Below are 20,060 nucleotides of genomic sequence, written 5' to 3' on the forward strand. Positions count from 1 at the left end.
TGCTTCTCTCCCCCAACTTAATAACTGGTGATGTGATCCTCAAATAATCTGAATTCACTGGGGCAGCCACTAGGATGACAGGATGGTAAGGCTGGAAGGGCATTTAAAAATCATCTACTCTGGTCCAATCCTTTCATTTTTCTGAATGAAAAATGGGCTTGAAGAAGGACACTCAAGCTGCCTAACTATCAGAAAGCTGGTCCAAGAGGGGCTCAAACCCAAGTTCTGAAACTACCAGACCAGATGCATTTTTTATTATTGTATGAAGCCTTAGACAAGTTAGGACTTGCTTAAGACTACACAGTTATTCAGTGGACGGGCTCAGCCTGGTACTCCAGCTCAGAGCCAGTACATTTCCCACAAGACACTAACATTCACCTTAATCTTGGTCTAAGAGCTGGGTTTCTGAAACTAGTCCTTTTCAGACTTCAAAGTGGTGAGAAATTTCCAGGCACTGAAAGCTCATGAGAACATAAAGCCTAGCCTGAACCAACATGCAGAGATCCTATCCTTTCATTTGAGAAAAATCTTTGATGCTTCTCATGTTCCACTAGACAATGAGAACCAGGAACAAAATCCAGCCAATTCAGTGCAGCATAAAACAAGGATGGTAACTGCTGTGCCTCCCTGGGAACTGGCAGGTCAGGTTTATATATCCTACTTGTTCCAGGATAAAGCAGGAAGCAGAGGGGCAGGGCAGTAACTGGTGGTGAGCAGCCAAGAAAGAAAAGATCACACTTTAATGAAGTGAGTACCAACAAGACCAACAGTATGATTAACATTCCTCTAGATACTCTCCCCTATATCCCAAAGGGTTTTCCTCCGTACTAGCTTCCAAATATTACCAAGGGGAGTGTCTATGGAAGAAAGATTAGATGATTTTTAAAGGAGGTTCTGGACTTCTCTGAACCTTAGATTCTTCTTTTATAAGAAGAGGGATCAAATTATTCCTTCTAGCTCTGAGTTGGTGACACCAAACGAGGGGCCTCTCATTTTGCAGGTTAAGGCACACACAGAGACAACTCAGAAGGTTGATTCTTGCTGTTGTTCCCATCTGCCCTTTAGTTTATTAGGAAAACTTTATAAGGGTCAAGGAGAAGAGCTGAAGTAACCTGGTGTGAAACCTGGTTCTGTGTCCTTGGGCAAATTATTTAACCTCTCTGAATTTATTTCCCTTAATCTTTAAAAAGGGGATAACCACCTATACCTTGCAGGATTTCCAAGAGGATTAAGAGAAATAACTTAATGTATATGAAAATACCTCCTGCAGTGCTTGGCACTTAGTTGGCAGCTGAAAACTTTTCTTCTTTCTTTCATGTATATCTAGGGGGTTGGCAAGGAAAAAGGTTGAGTTGAATTACACTAACCTCTAAAATGCTGAAGGTAACATTTTCAAAAAAAATTCAGCAAATGTTTTCTATGGACCCAAGTGCAAGACAAAGACTAGGTCATGAACTTCTGGGGCCCTTGGTGAGTACTCATGCGGGTGTGAGAGACAAGGATGTGTACAGAAAAAACACATGTCAGAGAGGGACAAAGCAGGTGCTAGGAGCAGGGCAAACTTAGTAGAGTAATAAGATACTTGATAGAGAAACAAGTGAGACAGATGGTTCCTGTGCCTTTCGAGCACTCAGGTTCTCATTTCCAACCGTAAGTCTACTTAGCTGTGAATGAATAGGCATTTTCTTATCTTGGGGAAGGCATTTTCTTATCAGAGAACTGGTTAACCAATTAATACATTCCCAAACAGTAGTTCTCTGCTCATTGTCAAAGATAAGACAAAAAAACCAACCACTCTGAGTCCTTATAATGTGCCTGGTGGTGTTCTAAGCACTATGCAAATATGAATTAATCAAATATAAAGATCCTATAAGATGAAGACTAGTATTGAAGGATTATTATTGCTCCCATTTTATGAAGAGGAAACTGAAATGCTCAATTAACAAGTATTAGAGCTAGGTTTAGACCACAGGTCTGCTAACTCCAAAGTCTATGTCTTTATATTTAAAGTTTTTCCCTAGAAAAAGGAAATTACAGGTAGAAAGACCTGACAATAGAATGCCAGGGTGGATGCTTAAGGAATATTCTAAGAGAACAAGGCAATGGTTTCATGTTCTAGCTACTGTTGGGTATAGATTAATAGGTAAAAGAGTCTAATTCTTGCTACTATATAAACTAAGGTCAAGAGTAAGAAGGAAGATAGACTTGTAAGAGAATGTTAGAGCTCCAGGTCCTCTCACTGAAATGCCAAACTGATCCCGTATCCCTTCCTAATATGGCCTGAACCCTAGCCTTTCCAGGTTGCACTGATCAGAAGCTAGCCCTGCCCTGGGAATCAGGCCAGTCTCCAGAAGACGTAGAAAACCCACCAAGATGTGGAAAGCCTAATACAGCCCCTTGAATACGATGCATTTCTATTCAGCTTTAAACTTTGTGGTCCTCTTGGACCCTAACTTGCTTCCTCCATCCATCCCACAACCAGGGCCATCCAAGTCACTCTGCCCTGCCCTGCCCAACATGAGGTAATTCCTGTGGTCAGTGCCTTCTTCCTCATTCCTATCACTAACACTTCAGCTCAGGGTCCACTGTACCTACCCCTACGTTGGTGCCTTGCTCATCCTTGTCCAATCCATATGCCCACCAATGCCAGATTGATAGTTTAAAAACAAAACACACATATCATGATGTTCTCTGCCTCTAAACTTTACTATGGTCTACTGTAGTCTGAAAAATTCCACAAGTCTAGCATTAAACCCTCCACAGTCTGGCTTTCCCTACCCTCTCACTTTATTTTTCACTTTCTACAACTTCTCCATTTCTGCATTCTTGCCTTTATCACCCGTATCAATTCACCATCCCTTGTGAAAACCCTGAAACTTGCCCAGCTATGCATCCTACTTCCACAGTTTCTTCCCTACCAGGATATCATACTGCACCCTCACCTCCCACCACTTTTAATCTACCTAAGACTTCTCAAATTTTATCTCCTAGAAGCATTTCCTGACCAAATCTGGTAGCCACCCTGGACACTTTGCTGTTCTTCAAACATGCCAAGCACATTCCTGGCTTAGGGCCTTTGCTCATTCCCTTTTATTCCCTCTGCCTGAAATGTTATTCCCCCAGATATCCAAATGGCTTATTCCCTTCCTTCATTTTTCTGCTTAGATGTCATTAACCAGGGAGGCTTCCCTTCCCTGACCTCCAACTATTCCTATGACTTTATCCTACTTTATTCTCTTCAGAGCATTTATCCCTGATGTTTGATATTCATAACGTTTACATATTGTCTATCTCTTCCATCAGAACACACACTCTGAGGGGTATGTTGGTGGCTTAGTTGGTTGAGAGTCTGACTTCAGCTCAGATTGTAATCTCACAGTTCCGTTAGTGAGTTAGAGCCCCACACTGGGCTCGCTGCTGTCAGCCTGTCACAGCCTGCTTTGGATCCTCTGTCCCGTTTTCTCTCTGCTCTTTTCCACCATTCCCACTCTCCCCAAAGTAAAGAAATACTAAAAACAAAAACAAAAACACATACTCTGTTAGGGAAGGGATTTGGTCTGTTTTGTTTCCTGCTGTATCCCCCAGGGCCTAGAAGTATCAACTCAATATACATTTGTGGAATGGATGTATGAATACAGTTCTCCAACACTTTTAAATTCCATAATGTTATCACATACAGGCCTTCTAATAATTTCTCCCAATTTGCCCATTTTTTTTTCTTAATTACTCTCAATAGACAGTGAATTTCTCAAAGGCACAAACCACATATTATTCATTTCCACAAATATTTATTTGGATTTATTATGTGCTATGTCTCAAGTAGCCTGGAATATCGGAAAGAGGACTGGAGGAGAAATCCTAGGCTAGTCCTGGCTCTACCATTAATTGAGCAACCCTAGACAAATCCATTTTTCTCCCTGGGCCTCAGTTTCTTCATATAAAACAAAGAGAGTAACATTAGCAAGTCTCTCCTGGCTCTAGCATCTGTTAAAATTTATAAGAGGTAAAACTTGGCCCAGCCCAGTGTCTTAGACATCACAGTACTCAGTAAATATTTGGTTTCTTTGTTGTTGATTCTCCTGTTACACAGGAATCTGAGTTGTCTTGGAACAGTTTAGACAGAATAAGTAAAAGTTTAAGCCCCACTTCCTTCTGACTCCACAGGACAACCTCATTCTGATGTTTGTGATAATAAAGGATTCTGGTGTTTGTGAGAGGATAAAGCACTAACTTTGAAGTTGGAAAATATGAATTCTGATCACCGCCATTTATTTGGCTGTACAGCCTTGAACAGGTCATTTCTGAGCTTTAGTCTCCCCATCCTTAAAAAAAGGCATATTGGCCTATTTTCAGTTCTTCAAAGACACCTTTTTATGCTGCTCTATCTACCTGGAATGTTCTTTTCCCCTCCTTTGCTGGACTACTTTCTACTTATCCTTAAGGATCAGCTTTCTAAACTTGCTTTTTATTAAAAAAATTTTTTTATATAGTTTATTTTTGAGACAGAGAGAGACAGAGCATGAGCAGGGGAGGGGCAGAGAGAGACACACACACAGAATCTGAAACAGGCTCCAGGCTCTGAACTGTCAGTACAGAATCCGATGCAGGGCTCAAACCCACAAACTGTGAGATCATGACCTGAGCCGAAGTCGGACACTCAGTTAACTGAGCCACCCAGGTGCCCCTAAACTTGCTTTTTAAAGGAAAAGCATCTTCTTCCTACTCTCCTCACCCCTGGTGTACTCTTAACAGCATTTACTTCCATTGTTTTATTATAGCATTTATCTCTATTATTACCTCAATTATTTACTAACAGTCTCTAGGGCTGTATCCACCACAAAGGCAAGAACTATATCCATTTTGTTCATCATTATACTACTCAGTGCTTGCATAAGCACAAAAGTATCCAACAAATATTCTATGGACAAATGTCTAAACTAATGCCCCTAGACACTTTAATGCCTCTAGAAAGCTTTTTGGTTTTTTATTAGAAAAAATCTAATAAACACTACTGCATTCTAAGATCTTTTACAAGTTTCTGAGAATCAAGGTTCAAGACAGGGAACTTACATACATGGAGGTTAGAAAAAGTCACTGGATGGGGCACCTGGGTGGCTCTGTCGGGTGAGCGTCTGAGTTTAGCTCAGGTCATGATCTCACGGTTTGTGGGTTTGTGGGTTCAAGCCCTATGTCGGGCTCTGTGCTGACAGCTCAGAACCTGGAGCCTGCTTCGGATTCTGTNCCAGAAGCCTATTATCCAGAATGAAGAGAAAAATCTCATGCTTCCATGGTAAGGAAATGACCCATTGGTGGCCTGGTCCTTGTATTCAGGATGGAGGAAGTGACTGTCCACAGGCTGAAAGCCAGGAAGTGGGGGCAGATATCCAAGACAGCCTCCCTCCTCCACCATTCCCTTCTGTCACCTCTAGAAAGCTTCTGGATGCTGACCCTGGTCGACCTAGAGGCTGGGTCACCCACACAGGTGGCTGGGAAACAGAGGCAACAGAAAATCCTAGTGCAGGACAGGCCAGGAGGGCAGGAAGCTGCAGGGTAGTGTGTGAGGTGACTGAGAGGGGACTGTAGGTCCAGCTAATCTAACTCTAAAGCTATCCTTCACCCTCGGACAACTCTTCGTTCTAAGAGGTGTTTGGCCACATTCCTATCTTGTCTCAGAGAGGCCAAGGGAGAACCCAGCTTCCATGGAGGGTCCAGAACCCGAAGGAGCCTACCTTCCCCAGGAAGAATGCTCCATTCTTTCCCTAACCCCTAATCCATATCCTAAACCCCAAGGGAGCCTGCACTCCCAGTTTCCTGTAAAGAGCCCTAAGATCTGCCTAAGATCATAACCAGCAAGATACCCGTGAGAGGCCTTGGATCCGGTCAGAAGTCACAACTATCCTTCATTTCTCACAGAAAACCCAGAACCCTGGGTAACTCCATCTCCATATAACTGGCCCAAACCCTGAGGATCCCGCACTCTCCATGTTTCATATAACCCTCACTCCAAGGGAATTTAGGCTCCCAGCTTTCTTAGAAAGAATTTTATTTCTAAAAAAGTTTTTATTTTTTTGTTGAAAGGGGGGGGGGAGAGAGAGAAAGAGAGAGACAGAGAGAATCCCAAACAGGCTCGCACTCTCAGGGCAGAGCTCAAAGCGGGTCTCAAACTCCCCAACCGTGAGATCATGACCTGAGCCAAAACCCAGAGTCGGAGGCTTAACCGACTGCGCCACTCAGGCGCCCCGTTAGAAAGAGTTTTCATCTGGAGACCTGNAAATAAAAAAGTTTTGATTTTTTTGTTGAAAGGTGGGGGGAGAGAGAGAAAGAGAGAGACAGAGAGAATCCCAAACAGGCTCGCACTCTCAGGGCAGAGCTCAAAGCGGGTCTCAAACTCCCCAACCGTGAGATCATGACCTGAGCCAAAACCCAGAGTCGGAGGCTTAACCGACTGCGCCACTCAGGCGCCCCGTTAGAAAGAGTTTTCATCTGGAGACCTGCGGCCACCAGATCCACACACACACACACACACACAAAAAAAAAGCTGGCTCTCTCACAGAGCCAGCAACCCTTCCTCCAGGGACCTCAATCCTCGCAGCCCAACCCGCATGCCCCTCGCATCCTTCTGTCTCCAACCCCTCAATTCCCAAAGCCCCACAACCTCCGAGTTCTCGTGGAGCGTTGTGTGCTCACTCCCTCAATTCTCCTGCTAAGGAGCCGGGATCCACTAGGGTCCACTCAGCCCGAACCTCCCGAGACTGCCAGCTCCCCTCAGGCGCCTTGGGCCCGGGCTTCCGAGATAACGGCGGAACAGAACGGCGCAGCCTTTCCTTACCCGCCTGCGCGGCCATCGTCCCGGGGACACGGAAATGGGGAGGAAATGGTGGGGACCACGACAACTCCCCTCAGCTCTCACAGCCGCCTCAGGCGCGGGAGCACCTCGGCCCCGGGCGCAAGCTGGATGCACCGCCTACGGCGCCCGGGGAGGACCAAACCGCACCTGGCACAGGGGCCCGCCCGCCGACGCCCCGCCCCGCCGACGCCAGGCCACGCCCCCTGAGTAAGGCTCTGTGGGGGCCCTGGCGCCTCCCAGAGACAGCTCCGCCGTTTGTTGAGTGCTGGAGCTGGTACGGGTGATTGTCGGCGGCCCTGAGGTGGCTTGTCAGCAGAGTCCCCAGGACTCCTTGGAGGCCTCAACAGAAGACCCTCAGCCCATTTTACAGAGGGGGGCAGATGAGGACCCGAGGGAACAAGTTCTACTACCTCGAAATGGCTTAGCTCACTAGGAGCAGAGGTGAGATGGGAACCCAGGTCTCCTAACTCCCAGACAAAAGCTCTTTCCAGTAGACTGTTTGAGACCAAGAATATGAATATGGAGGGGTGCCTGGCTGACTCAGTCATTAGAGCATTCCACTCTTGATCTTGGGGTTGTAAATTCGAGTTCCATGTTGGGTGTAGAGATTGCTTAAAACTCTTTAAAAAAAATAATATGAATATGGAGAAACTACTCCACAAATAACTTTAGGGATTGAGAGTGGAATTTTCTTAGGCTTCCACCTCAAAGAAGCCATTTATCTGTGCCACTATGAGTAGATAATCTCTAGGTCAAAGAAGGTGCGAAGGTGGTACAACCAGCATTCTAGGGACAGATCCTTATTGAGGCCAAATAGATACATAAATAAATGCAGCACACCAGATCTTCCAATTTTTCAAGATAAGCCAAAACTCCAAGTATTTAGGTGAATTTTCCCACTTTTTAAATTGGTAACATCCAGAAATTCTAAAAATGCCATGTTCCAAGGGAACAAACACATTTGCAGACTGGATTTGCCCTGCTGGCTCCTCTTTGCGGAGGAGAGAGCCCTGGACAAGGACTTAGAACAGCAGGCTGGTTCCTGGGAGCTGCTAGCTGGCTGAGGGGCCTTGAGAACCAACCACTTCCCTTCACTGGGTTTGGGAGGGAATTGGCGGGACCCCCCCCATGTGACAAAGGGGGGCTACATTAGCGGGACCCTGCAGTCCTTCCCGTCTGATTCTCTTGTGATGGGTGTTTAGCAACTGTCATTTCCTTAGACTGGATTTCCGTCATGGAAAAAGTGTCCAAATGACCAGGAAGAGGCAGGGATGGGGCCCAAGGAAATGGATCATGACGCCCCCACTCAAGAAAAAGTTCAACCCTGCTGCTGGCTGGTCCCAGTGCTCCAATAAGCAAAGGTGAGCACAATTCTCTTTTCTTCCTGCCCTGTGTATCCAAACCGGAAGCAGGTCAGATGTTTCTCCTCTGGGTGTGGCAGGTGGCTCCTGAAGTCCAGAGTATTGAGAAAATGTTGAGGGGTGGGGGAGGGGATGTGCTTGACTTCCGGTAATTCCTGGGAACCCTCCAGCGGTTGGCTTTAGTTACTGAGAAATTTTTGGTCTGATTATAGCAACTACAGGATTATGTGTTTAATTAAAGTGACAGGGATTCAGGGGACTCTGACAAGCCACCTCATGGTAGGCAAAAAGGGAGCACAGATTTTATTCATCCTGCACATGCAAAGAAGTAAAGCTGTATTTTCCCAGGCACACAGGCACTGGCAGCCTTGGAACCAACACCCCTGTTTGTCTTCCCTCTCCTTTGCCCCCCCCGCCCCCAGCAAGGCACCCAGGCCTGTCTCTTCTTTCTCCTTACCCTCTCTCTTTTCACTTCTTTCCCACCTCCAGCCTCATGGTGTTCACTAGCAGGGAGTAGGGGGATAACTAACTCCTCCAAATTCCTTCCAGGTAAGTTTAGGTAGCTCTTGAGAAATGCTAATTGAAATGTAAAGAAAGAAAATAGCAATCTATAGAAATGTGTAACCAAGAGATATCTTTCCAGTTTGGTCCCAAAGAATATTCCAAGATCACTTGTGAACTCCAAGGGGGACATCTGAAGGACAGAAAACTCTTGGGTTTCTAGCTCCCAAGTCACCTGTTCAGTTTGATTACCCCACCATAGCTTGGTCAGTCCCTAAGGCCAAATCCTGACTGACTCACAATCAACTCTTTGGACCTATAGAACTGAGAACCTGGACACTGAAAACCACCAGACTTTGCCATTCTGAGGGAACAGGTCTACTGATTCCCAGCCAGACCTTCCCATTGTCATTTCCACTTTCATCAAATTGAGCCTATCTTTGGCCTCTAGTCTCTTCACTCCTGGAATCAGTCCTATCTAAGAGGAACTGATTAATCCTCCAGAATTATGTGTCTGTCTCCTCGCTGCTCAAAAACCTTCAATAGTTCCCTGTTGCCAACAAAATAAAGGCCAAACCAGGCCCTCATGAGTGAACTACATCTCACTTTGCAGCCTTTTCTCCTTTTCCCTGAATACATTCTTCCCTTTTACCACTCTGCCATTCTCTTCCATGTTCTCTGTAATTTTGTTGCCCTTTTCTACCTATTCTTGTTTCTAAATGCTTAACACATTATCTTCAATTATATCATTTTGCAACCCCTGTGAATTAATCTAAATCTGTATTGTCTGATACTATAGCCATTAGCCGCATGTGGCTATTTAAGTTAAAATGAAATAGAACTGAAAATTAAGTTCCTCAGTCCACTGGCCACATTTCATGTGCTTGTACATGTGCCTAGTGGTTACTGTTGGACAGTGCAAATAGAGAACATCTCTATCATGGCAGAAAATTCTCTTTTAGACCATGATCAGTAGGGCTGCTAACATCACAAAAAGGGACTACCAGGCATCATGTGCCTCCTGAAATGATGCAACAAGAGGTATATAGTACCATTTATTATACTGTCTTACCAAAAAAAAACCAAGCCTGAACCTGGTCAAGCTTCTGGATTTAACAAACCAATTTACGGGAAATACAAGAAGAGCTTATTAACACCAGTGATGCATATAGCAAAACTGAAGCTGTGGGAAACTCAGTAGGACAAATGAACTGGATTAACAGATAAACTGTGGGGTGCCTGGGTGGCTCAGTTGGTTAAGCAGCCAACTTTGTCTCAGGTCATGATTTTATGGTTTGTGGGTTTGAGCCGTGCTTTGGGCTCTGTGTTGACAGCTTGGAACCTGGAGCCTGCTTCTGATTCTATGTCTCCCTATCTCTCTGATCCTCCCCTGCTTGCACTCTGTCTTGCTCTCAAAGATAAACATTAAATTAAAAAAAAACAACAAACCAGATAAACTGCAAGAGTAAGAAAAGAGGAACATATGGATGTAATATCAGACTTAATCTGATTTGGATGTTAATGCAAGAAACTAAACAAAAAAGTTGAGACAACTAGGAAGATTTGAGCAATGATTGGATATATGAGGACATTAAGAAATCATTAGCTTTTTCAAGTACATAAAATAGTATTTTGGTTGTTTTTGGAAATCCTTGAGATGCATATTTGAAATACTTAATAGATGGCACAGGACTAGGATTTGCTTCAAAATAGTCCAGGCAAGAGAGAGGGAGCAGTGTGAGGGTGGGGATGAAACAGGATTGGACAGGAGCTGATGTTTATTGGGTTTGGGTCATTGGTAACGTAGAAGTTTTACTGTCGTATTCTACTTCAGTGTATGCTTTGTTTTCCATTCCTTATTGGGCTTATGAATTCTTGGAGATCTCTGATCTTTGCATTTCCTACCATATCTTAGTGCTATTCAACTTGATTAACTCTTAGGCCAAAGTGGAAGAGAGGGAGAAAAGAGACCTTTTCTGAGGGATGACCTTGTAGCTCTAGTGTGCTGGGGAGCCTGAGGCTAGGCTAGGTTTGTAACCTCACTATTTTCCATCTCATACTCTGCTACTGAGGAACCTCAGGGTGACATACATCCACTGCTCCAGGTAGAGGGCTTGGCTGGGGTCCCACCTGCCCTGTTGCAGAACATGTGAATAACCTGTGAGTGTCCTCAAGGTTCTGACTGTCCACAAGCTAAGCCCCACTGTGGTAGCCTACAAACTTAGGAATTCCATACACTTGTCAGGACTAGGGCTGTCAGACAGGTTATACCTTGGGCAGGACTGTGTATGCAGCCAGGCCTCTAACCTGTGCTTCTCATCTCTAATTATTGATGACTTCCTGAAGACTGCTCCTCAATGTGACATTTCCATGTATGCAGAAGTGTTTCTCAGAGGCCAAACCAATGTGACTACTCCCCAACCCATGCTTCCCCCCCCCCCATTACACACACAAGTCCACAGCTCACGATTATGTAAAACCATTTGTTTAATTCTAAATCAAATCACTTTCACAACAGTGAAAATTAGTGACTGGTCAAGGTGTGCCACTGTACATGGTGTCATTTTCTGACTGTGGTTGGGACCTGGTCCTAATCCACAAAGGTAGCAGGAGGGGGTTGGACCCCAACATAGAAAACACACAAAAGAAAAGAAAACTGCCTTGGCATAGGGGCAAGGTGGTGAGCCTGCAGAGGGGTGGTGGGAAGGGGATTTCCTGTTGGGGCTGAGCCAGCAGTCCCAAGTTGTCTCTCCTGCCCCAGCTCCTAGTGGAGGGTGTGGGGGGCCTAGAAGGTTCAAAATCAAAGGGCACATGGCCAACCTGGCTTTGCTCACAGGTTCCCGGGATGCCTTTGCTGGTGGAATTCTCCTAGGCTCACTCTACTTCGTCAAAGAGCCTCAATGATTTGTTTTCCTACCCACAACCCTTTCTTTTTTAACCTTTCTTCTGGAAACCTTTTTCTGTTGGGCCCATCTGTCTGAAGTCCTCTCTCTCTCTCTCTCTCTCTCTCTCTCTCTCTCTCTCTCTCTCACCACTAGGTGGGGCTACTTCACTGAGAGATCCCACCAATTCACTTGTGCTGAGAAGGTGGGGTCCCTCTGACTTTTGGGACTTCCAGGAGGTGATTAAAAAAAAGCACTCGAGTGGGTGTCCCAAGAATGTTTAAAATCCATCAGGGACACTGTAGAGCTGGTAGCTTAGTCCTACCAAATGGATTAGGCAAATGAACCACCTTTTCAATACTTACGTTTTGTCTGATTAAACACTGAACTCTGGCATTGACAAGTACAGAAGGGAAGGGGTGGGGGCTGTGGAAATGAGAGGACTTCCCCCATCTTCCTCAGGGTCTTGGTTTCCACATGCTACGCAGAGCCACATCTGGAGAAAAGCACTGGGTGGGGCTTTCTACCACTCGTTGGCTATGGCTGGGGGTGAGCCAGGAGCAATGGGGACTGGTAAAGTGACAGAGAGGCCCCCAGAGGAAGTCCATCTTCCTTGACCCCTGGGATCTCCTGCAAGACACTGGCTTTCTAGGAAAAGACCAGACCAGGAGAGTGAGAACCTTTCCACAAATGAACTGTCCTCCTGCCTGGAACCACTCCCTCAATCGGATTCTGAGGAAAAAGTCTGTGAACTGGAAAAATCAGTCAAGGTCTTGGGAAAATGGTTCCCCTGGAAATTTCCTGGGGAAAACCACACCATGTCATCATGCTGAGGCTCCCTAGGCCCTGCTGCCTGGCTTTAAAAATCATCAGGGGTTGCCTGCTCAACTGCATGCTTCCCTGGTTTTAGCACACATACAAGGAGTTTTCAGGGGTATCCACCAAGCCATACCAAAATTAGGGTCATATGCAGGTCTCTCCACTCCTGCCTCTTCATAAAGGACAATTTGGCTTCTGGGAAGATGGTCTTCAATATGTGCTGACTTGGCAAAGCCCCTAGTTCCCTTTGGGTGGGTTTGAGAGGATGCACCCAAAGCTTTCATAGCCTTGGGGAAAGGGCTGCATGTTCAGTTATTCCTGCATCAGAGCTCTGAATCCCACCAGAGTCCCGCTGGCAGGTCTTTCCTAATTCGTGGTCAGTCCTGGCTTCAGCAGCAGTCTCGGCTGTGTGTCCTCTGGCAGAGAGGCGCAGATGCGTATATTTTTGGGGGAAGAGGATGAGAAATCTGTGAGTGAAGCCACATGTCTCTGGGGATAATCTACTCCAGGAAACCAGGACGTCATTCAAGCCACTCTCTAGAGCCAAAGAGACTGAACATGGCCCAGAGCCAATAAAAGATCTTTGGCTCTCTGGTGAATTCATGAAGTCACTCCAGCTTTAGCTGTTGCAATTATGATCTTTATAGGACAGCAATTTCTTGCATTTCTTCTGAGAAAGAGGAGGAAACAGGACAGAGCAACACCGGCTGGAGCCTCACTATATGGGGAGTCCCACTGATTTTTGGAAGCCACTTACCAAAGGGTATTTAAAGAGATGAAAAAAAGTTTCTATTTGGTTCATCCCTTTGTTTTTGTAATATTAAACTCAGGTGAAATTGTACTGACAATTTCTTTTTCCTGCCTCTCCTCTATGCAGAGTCAGGACCTGCTGAGCTAGCTGGAACAGGACTTCATGGTGTAACTCATGAGAGATGACTCAATGCCAAAGACTGAGGTTACAGCAGGATGTTTACAGCAGTGGCCATACTCCAGAGTCTTTGACAACTGGTCTTGAGTCCCAAAGCTCTGATGAAGAAGCAAAACTCCTTGATGCGTTACCGACCCCACCAATTCCAAGGGTCAGGATTAGGCAGGGAGCCAAACATCAAGAGTAGGTGTGGCATGTTACCAGTCCAGAGGCCCTGCCATGGATATAGGCTGGGAGCCCAGCATTAGGCAATCAACAGCCAGAACATGATCACCAGAGCGACAAACAGGAAGAGGCGTGACAGGAACTGCTCATCCACATACTGGGGTGTTCCAGGGACAGCTGGAGAGACAGGAGGGAGAAGAGAGGCTGTCAGAACACTGCAGCTGTGCGCACTGCCCATTCGGGCCAGAATTGAAAACCTCAATCTTCATCTCTTTACAACATAACTCTATACACTAAAAAGATTTCCAAACCCCAAATAACATCAGGTAAAACAAAACTGAAATTATGAAGATAAGTGAAATAATATAACAATGAGGATAAGGTCTCCAATTTATCCTAAGAGAGTCTGGCCTGCAGATGTAAATAAAACAGGAAGCTCTTACAAGGAAATAATAAAAGAAAAGCTGCTGTTAAGCCTCTTCTGTGTCCTAAGTGTTTTGTACACACGCTATTGCTTGGTGGGTATTATTATTCCCATTTTGTGTATAGAAACTGAAGCACAGGTATGAGGTGACCTGCCCAAGATCACAAGGTTCACAAGTTAGTGGCAAAGCCCCAGTCATGCTCTCAGCCTCTCTGCATGCTGCCTGGATTCTGGCACTACTGAGCATGGAGGGGTGTTAGCCCCACATACAGTGCCTTCCTTTTCCAGAGGAGAGAACCAGGGGACAGACAAGGCAAAATGACTTGTCTCTTCCATCACACAGCAAACTAGGGCCAGAACTGGGCTTCTACTCCTCCCTGCTTTGAGAAAAGCTAGGTAGAGCTCCCTGTCCAGACTTTGGGGGAGAGAGTGTAAGAAAATCTGAATCAAGTATGGGCAAACATATCAAACATGATAAAGAAAAACTGATTGTAGCATGGGGATAGAGTGATCCAGTGTCCAGTCTGGCTGTAGAGCTCTCGTTAACTGAGGAACCCAGGTTGAGCCCTGGACCAGGAAGAAGGGAAACAAGCTGCTAAGCAGGATCTTGCTGCCTCTGCAGGGCCCTGTCCTTCCTTCAGGAAGAACACATCCTGTCCTGTGTGGTCGTCTTCCTTTGAGAAACCTTTGAGGTGGAGGAGGTATGGAAGGGCATTCCAAGATCTCTTGGTGCTATACTATTCCCCAAACAGGTACTCTGATGATTCATGCAGGCAGGCAGTCAACAAAGACTTACTGATTGTCTGCTATATGCCAAGCACCAGGGTAAAGGCCAAAGAAAACTGAGATGACCCAGGAGTAGGTTTCTGTCCTTAAGAGCATAAGCTCTGGCCAGGAAACACACACTGGCTCCTTCTGCAAATACACTGAGCCCATCACACATGAGGCTCCAATAAGTATAAGCAGAGCTCAACCAACTTCAGCACTTTTTCAGATTCCATGGTAAGGATCTTGGCCCTGGTGTAAAGTACAGGGTACCCACCTTGCTGCCCAGTTCTACATGGGATGCATCTGGTACCTTTAAGCTGGCTGGAGAGAGAAAGGTAGTGGCAGGTAACAGACCCAGAAAGGGTTATCAAAGGGATGAGACTTGGGACCAGCCCTATGTGTATCCTGAGGGAAGCTGGATAGAGATGCCAAAGAATAGAGAGTCCCTGAATCCTGGTGGGTTGCCTCACTCTTCCCTGCCCCCAAATGGTCAAAGTGGGGGATACATGTACATGCATAGGACTAGGCTTTTCTTCAGCTAGGTATCCTGGGTATTATTTCATTCTTTTATAGGCACAGAGTATGTCTTGGGAAACACACGGGGCATTTTCTGATTTGTAAAACACAGCTAGCTAATTGTACACCCACCCATCCCACAGACTTGTGGTGAAGATCTACTGGGTTTGTGATGGCAAGTACTTTGAACATGCCTAATATTTGGCGAGTGTGTAATATCATTATGACTACCAGAATCTGGAAAGAGTTCACATTTTGAAAAGCCTGATCTTCCAAGCAGTGACACTTATCTGTAATCTACATACTAATGAATTCTTAGGAGGCTTCAAGCAGGATTACCAAGGAAATAGGGTCTTACCTGGAGGAGGCCGTCCATCATTTATATTAAATGCTGTGGCAAATATCCCAAAGGGAAATGCCCCAATTCCAAAAGACATCTGGAAGCCACCATCTCCAAATCCAAATCCCTGAAATCCCTGTATAGAAGAAATGCAATTCAGAAGAACAAGTACATTTCTCCTGCACCTGTCAAACAAGTCACCTGCAGGTGGAACCTGCCTCTCCTCCCTATTCTCTGCTACCTGTTTTCAAGGGGGGTGGCATCTTTTCCTCCCATCTAGACCCCAAGGCAGAGGAAGCAGAGGAACCTTGGTCCTGCTAGCCTTCAAGGAGTCCCAGCCAAGGAGTTGTGAATGCCAGAAAGGACTGGTCCTGTCCCAAAGTAAAATAATCTGCTTATGCAAGTCAGGGTTCTTAGAGCACCAGTTTTTCCCCCAGAATCCAACACTAGTCAGTAAAAATTTCTACATGCTTTTAACAGCAAAATTGGGAACAACCTGTACACCCACATTATTGGTAATAGCAAAAAAGTGGAACCCTAATTAACCAACAATGGAGGTCAAGATCAAAATCTTGATACATGCTCTCTAAAGACCATTATGCTAACAGTGCAGCAACACAGAAAAGCTCTTGTGACCAAGTTATCAGAGAAAACTGAACACTATAGTCACAAGTACATGATGACATGTAGGTATGTGAACAAGATACAAGTATATTCCCTCAAAATTTTCTTTTAATATTTTTATAAAGAATTTTTAAAAATGTAAAACACTTTAATTTTTCCTGATTACGAAAGTATATATGCTTGTTATAAGAAACTTACACATTAGAGGAATAGCTGACATAGAAAGCCAGAGGCCTCCTCTTCACCATTTCAAGGCCATGCTCTCTCCAATAAACACTGTTAGCAGTTTAGTGTATCATCTTCAGCTTTCCCCCCATAATGTGTTCTATACTGCATTGTCTTTCAAATGAAAAGGGCACCTGGGTGGCTCAGTTGGTTAAGCATATGACTTTGGCTCAGGTCATGATCTCACGGCTTGTGAGTTAGAGCCCCACATCAGGCTCTGTGCTGACAGATCAGAGCCGGGAGCCTGCTTTGTATTCTGTGTCTCCCTCTCTCTCTGCCCCTCCCCTGCTTTTGCTGTCTTTCTCTCTCAAAAATAAACAAACATAAAAAAAAAGAAAGATTCAGCAGAAATTACAGCACTGTGAATAAGTAACTTATTTTTTTACCTTGACCAAGGTTGCACAGCTAGTAAAAGAGGTAGAGTTTAGATCGGAAACTAGGTCAATATGAACTGAAAACCCCTCTTAATTACTGTGCATATCTTACAAAAAATTTCTCTCCTCCCCCACATCTCTGGGTAGATCCTTAGAACAAATGATTAAAAAATAAGAAGAAGAAAATTTGCTGGGTCAACTGCTCTCCACAAAGAGCTGACTGGCCCCTTCATTTGTGAATCTTTTGCAAGTCATGAAATGTCTGTTCCTTATCCCATACTGAGCAGCCTGGCATCCAGCTCCAAACTTCTTGCTGGGCAGCACTACCTATAAAACCTAACAGCAGATAACAAACAGAACAAACCTACAGAGATGAAAAACAACCAGTTTTCCACCACCTCAGTGCAGAAATGCCTCCTATTCAGACCCAGTATGGTGGAGTCTGAGGGCTCCTGGGACCGAGGCTGCCTTACCCAGAAAGGTGCAACTGTTTCATCAGGAACTACCACTTCATTGAGAGCAATCCTGAAGACTGACCTTTTGGTTTTCCTTTTAAGCAACATCTATATAATTCTCTAAGTCCTCACATTTGGTGGGTATATGTTCTCAGGTCAAAATAGGCAATAAGCCTCACTGGTGGCTTGTGGGTGCTTGTATATGCTTGGAGGTGTGAACAACAGTCATTAAGGCCAGGGCCTCTGGCTTCCTAAGGTTAGGAGCCAATGTTCTGCTGAGAGAAAGCCTGGGAAGGTTAAAGTGATATCACCTTATAGTCAAGGGGTAGTGCTAGATCAATATATCCAACAACCTATGCCCTTAATTCTTATGGAGAAATGAAAAACTCTTATGACCAAATTATCAGACAGAACTGAACACTATGGTCACAAGTATGCTCAGGACAGTATGCCAGTACGTGGACAAGATATAGATAAGTATTTTCCCTCAAAATTTTTCTTTTAATATTTTAATCTAGAAAAATGAAAATATACTTGTTTGGGATTCTGGTAGTGTGAATAAATATTTCGCTTTTAAAATTTCTTTAGGGGCGCCTGGGTGGCTCAGTCAGTTGGCATACATCTTCAGGTTCAGGTCATGATCTTGCAGTTCATGAGTTCCAGCCCCGGGTCAGGCTCTGAGAGTCAGCCTGCTTTGGATTCTGTGTCTCCCTCTCTCTAGCTTCTGAGCCACCCAGGTGCCCCAAGCTTTCCTTTACTTTTATAAGCAAGGAGAAAAAGTATAGGGCCAAGATGGAAACTTCTAAAGCCTTGAACTCATTTCTAGAGAATTCTCCTAGAATGTTCCTCACCCCTCTGTTCTCTGGCTCTGGCCTCTGTCCTTGAGGACGGGGAGGGGTCTTCTCTCTGAAACAGAAATATTGTAAAATAAATATTATAAATAAAATGTTTACAGCTGTTCCTTGAGTGGAGCGGGAGCTCTTTACCAACAGGGTAGGTTCCACTGTGCCCAGTATATGAACTTATGCCAAATTAAACCGAATCCTAACCTTCGTTCTACTTGCAATGGTTTTTTTCAACTGTATAGAAAGCCAGGGAGAAAATTCATCTATAAAATGTTCACCATATTGCACTACAGCCTATTCGTTTCACAGAGAGCCTGGCTCAGACTGGTTATGAATGCTAGCCAGACACCCTCTCTGGACCTGTGTGATATGGGGGTCATGGATGTTAAAAATCTCAAATCCAAAATGAAACAGAGAATGGCCTGTCAACACAGAGGGCTGAGATTTAGGTCTCTCTGATCTGCCCCTATTAACTTCAGCTTTACCTCCCATTATTCCTTGGTAAGCACTCTACACTATGCTTTTTGCTTCTGGGTTTTTAGCCCCTTTCCATCATTCATCCCCAAAATACTAGACTGAGGGCTTGTTACCCATTAGGCACTAGGCAGAACATGATCAATACTAAGCCTATGACAAATTCTACTCTTCAGGCGTTTATGTTAAAGAGAGATACACCAATCACAATACAGCATGGGAAGGGACTTCTTGAACAGAGGTATCAACTACCTAGAGTAGAAGCACGGATGAGAGCACCTAATGTGGGGAAGAAGGGCCACTTCAAGTAGGGGGTAACTTCAGGGCTGCTCATTAAAGATGGACAGAATTTAGTTGAGGAGGAGGGTGTTGAGCAGGCCTGGGGAGGGCAAAAGAGGCAAAGGGGAAACAAATACAAAGGTTCATGAATGTGAAAAGGTAAGTTCCTTTAAGAGAGGTCTAGTATATCTAGGAACAGGGTATGCTGGAGTGAAGTGGGTTAAGAGAAGGTAAAAGATACTGCTGGGTAGCTTCAGGGGTGTGTGAGTACATACATGTGTGTGTACACATGTGCCAGACTTTTGTAGAAAGACAGACACACACACACTTCAAACCTCAAAGCTTCCCAGACCTCCTGTCCCCTCCTCCCTTATGTACTTTATGTATCACTGCTGCAACAACCCCCTCCTTGCAAACTCTCCTGCTGGACACCCTGCTTCCAAAGCTGCTACTTCACAGCACTCTGCACACTTACAATTGTGATACCTTGTGCGCTGCCTAGCACACTGTCTGCCCTCTGCAGATGCTCAATGTATTACAGCCCAGTGAGTGGCAACTTGGCTTCCTCCCTTCCTGGCGGACTCTCACCCAGCTCCCAATTGCCTCAAAACTGAGTCTGTAAGTACTAAATAAAAGGTTGGGTGAGAAGGTGCTGAATAGAAGAGAATTCATGTCCAAAGGAAGGAATGGGTGTAAGAGGTCTCACCTGGGGTCCTGCTGCCCAGTGCTGCCCCTGCCATAGAGGGGGATGACCTTATCTCGGCTGATGCCAGCTTTGCAAACTGGACACACCTGTCTGTTAGGTCTGGTCTCCAACCACTGCAATCGGGAAAGAAAAATGCATGAATGGCTTAAAAAGCCCACTACAGATCAGTCAGGGTCAGCAGAACAACACAGACCAAAGGCCTCAAACTGGAAATACCAGCACCAGCAGGGAATACTCCAAAGAGCCCAACTCCTGATTCCTACTCCTGGCACTCAATAAATATTTACCAGTGGTGAAATCAAAATTGCTTTTAAACACCATCATAAATTAAGCAGGCTTCCTCATGCATCATGATCTCTACTGGCTCCCAGCAACACATCAGGAAGGAACTGCAAGCCTGGAGTTGTGACAAGGGGTCTGACTGACCCCGCTGGTATATCAAGCTTTAAAATCTCTGCCTTCCTCAATAGACCAAGCGTAGAAAGGAAATTTTTCTTTCTGTGATTTCTCATTTTTACAGCATTTCC

General features: G+C 45.1%; 2 protein-coding genes and 1 long non-coding RNA gene across 3 annotated transcripts in view; 1 reads left to right on the forward strand and 2 right to left on the reverse strand.

Moving 5' to 3' along the window:
- Positions 1-6,938, reverse strand: part of LIMK2 (LIM domain kinase 2) — a 59,895-nt gene extending 52,957 nt beyond the window's left edge. The window contains exon 1 of the mRNA XM_077761574.1: positions 6,830-6,938. Within this exon, the coding sequence (XP_077617700.1) occupies positions 6,830-6,845 (16 nt within the window). The 5' untranslated portion in view covers positions 6,846-6,938. The remainder of the gene's footprint in view (positions 1-6,829) is intronic.
- Positions 6,939-7,055: 117 nt separating this feature from the next.
- On the forward strand, positions 7,056-13,982 carry LOC144229518 (uncharacterized). The gene is made up of 3 exons (XR_013334513.1): positions 7,056-7,288; positions 8,068-8,208; positions 13,288-13,982. It is a non-coding gene; the product is annotated as an uncharacterized LOC144229518 (long non-coding RNA).
- Positions 11,179-20,060, reverse strand: part of RNF185 (ring finger protein 185) — a 35,019-nt gene continuing 26,137 nt past the window's right edge. Inside the window, exons 4-7 of the mRNA XM_077761576.1 lie at positions 19,534-19,646; positions 18,081-18,135; positions 15,570-15,687; positions 11,179-13,680 (exon numbers count right to left, since the gene is read on the reverse strand). Coding sequence (XP_077617702.1) covers positions 13,583-13,680; positions 15,570-15,687; positions 18,081-18,135; positions 19,534-19,646 — 384 coding nt within the window. The 3' untranslated portion in view covers positions 11,179-13,582. The remainder of the gene's footprint in view (positions 13,681-15,569; positions 15,688-18,080; positions 18,136-19,533; positions 19,647-20,060) is intronic.

Source organism: Crocuta crocuta, unplaced genomic scaffold (genome assembly GCF_008692635.1).
Source record: "Crocuta crocuta isolate KB4526 unplaced genomic scaffold, BGI_CrCroc_1.0 scaffold348, whole genome shotgun sequence".
NCBI classification, from domain to species: Eukaryota; Metazoa; Chordata; class Mammalia; order Carnivora; family Hyaenidae; genus Crocuta; species Crocuta crocuta.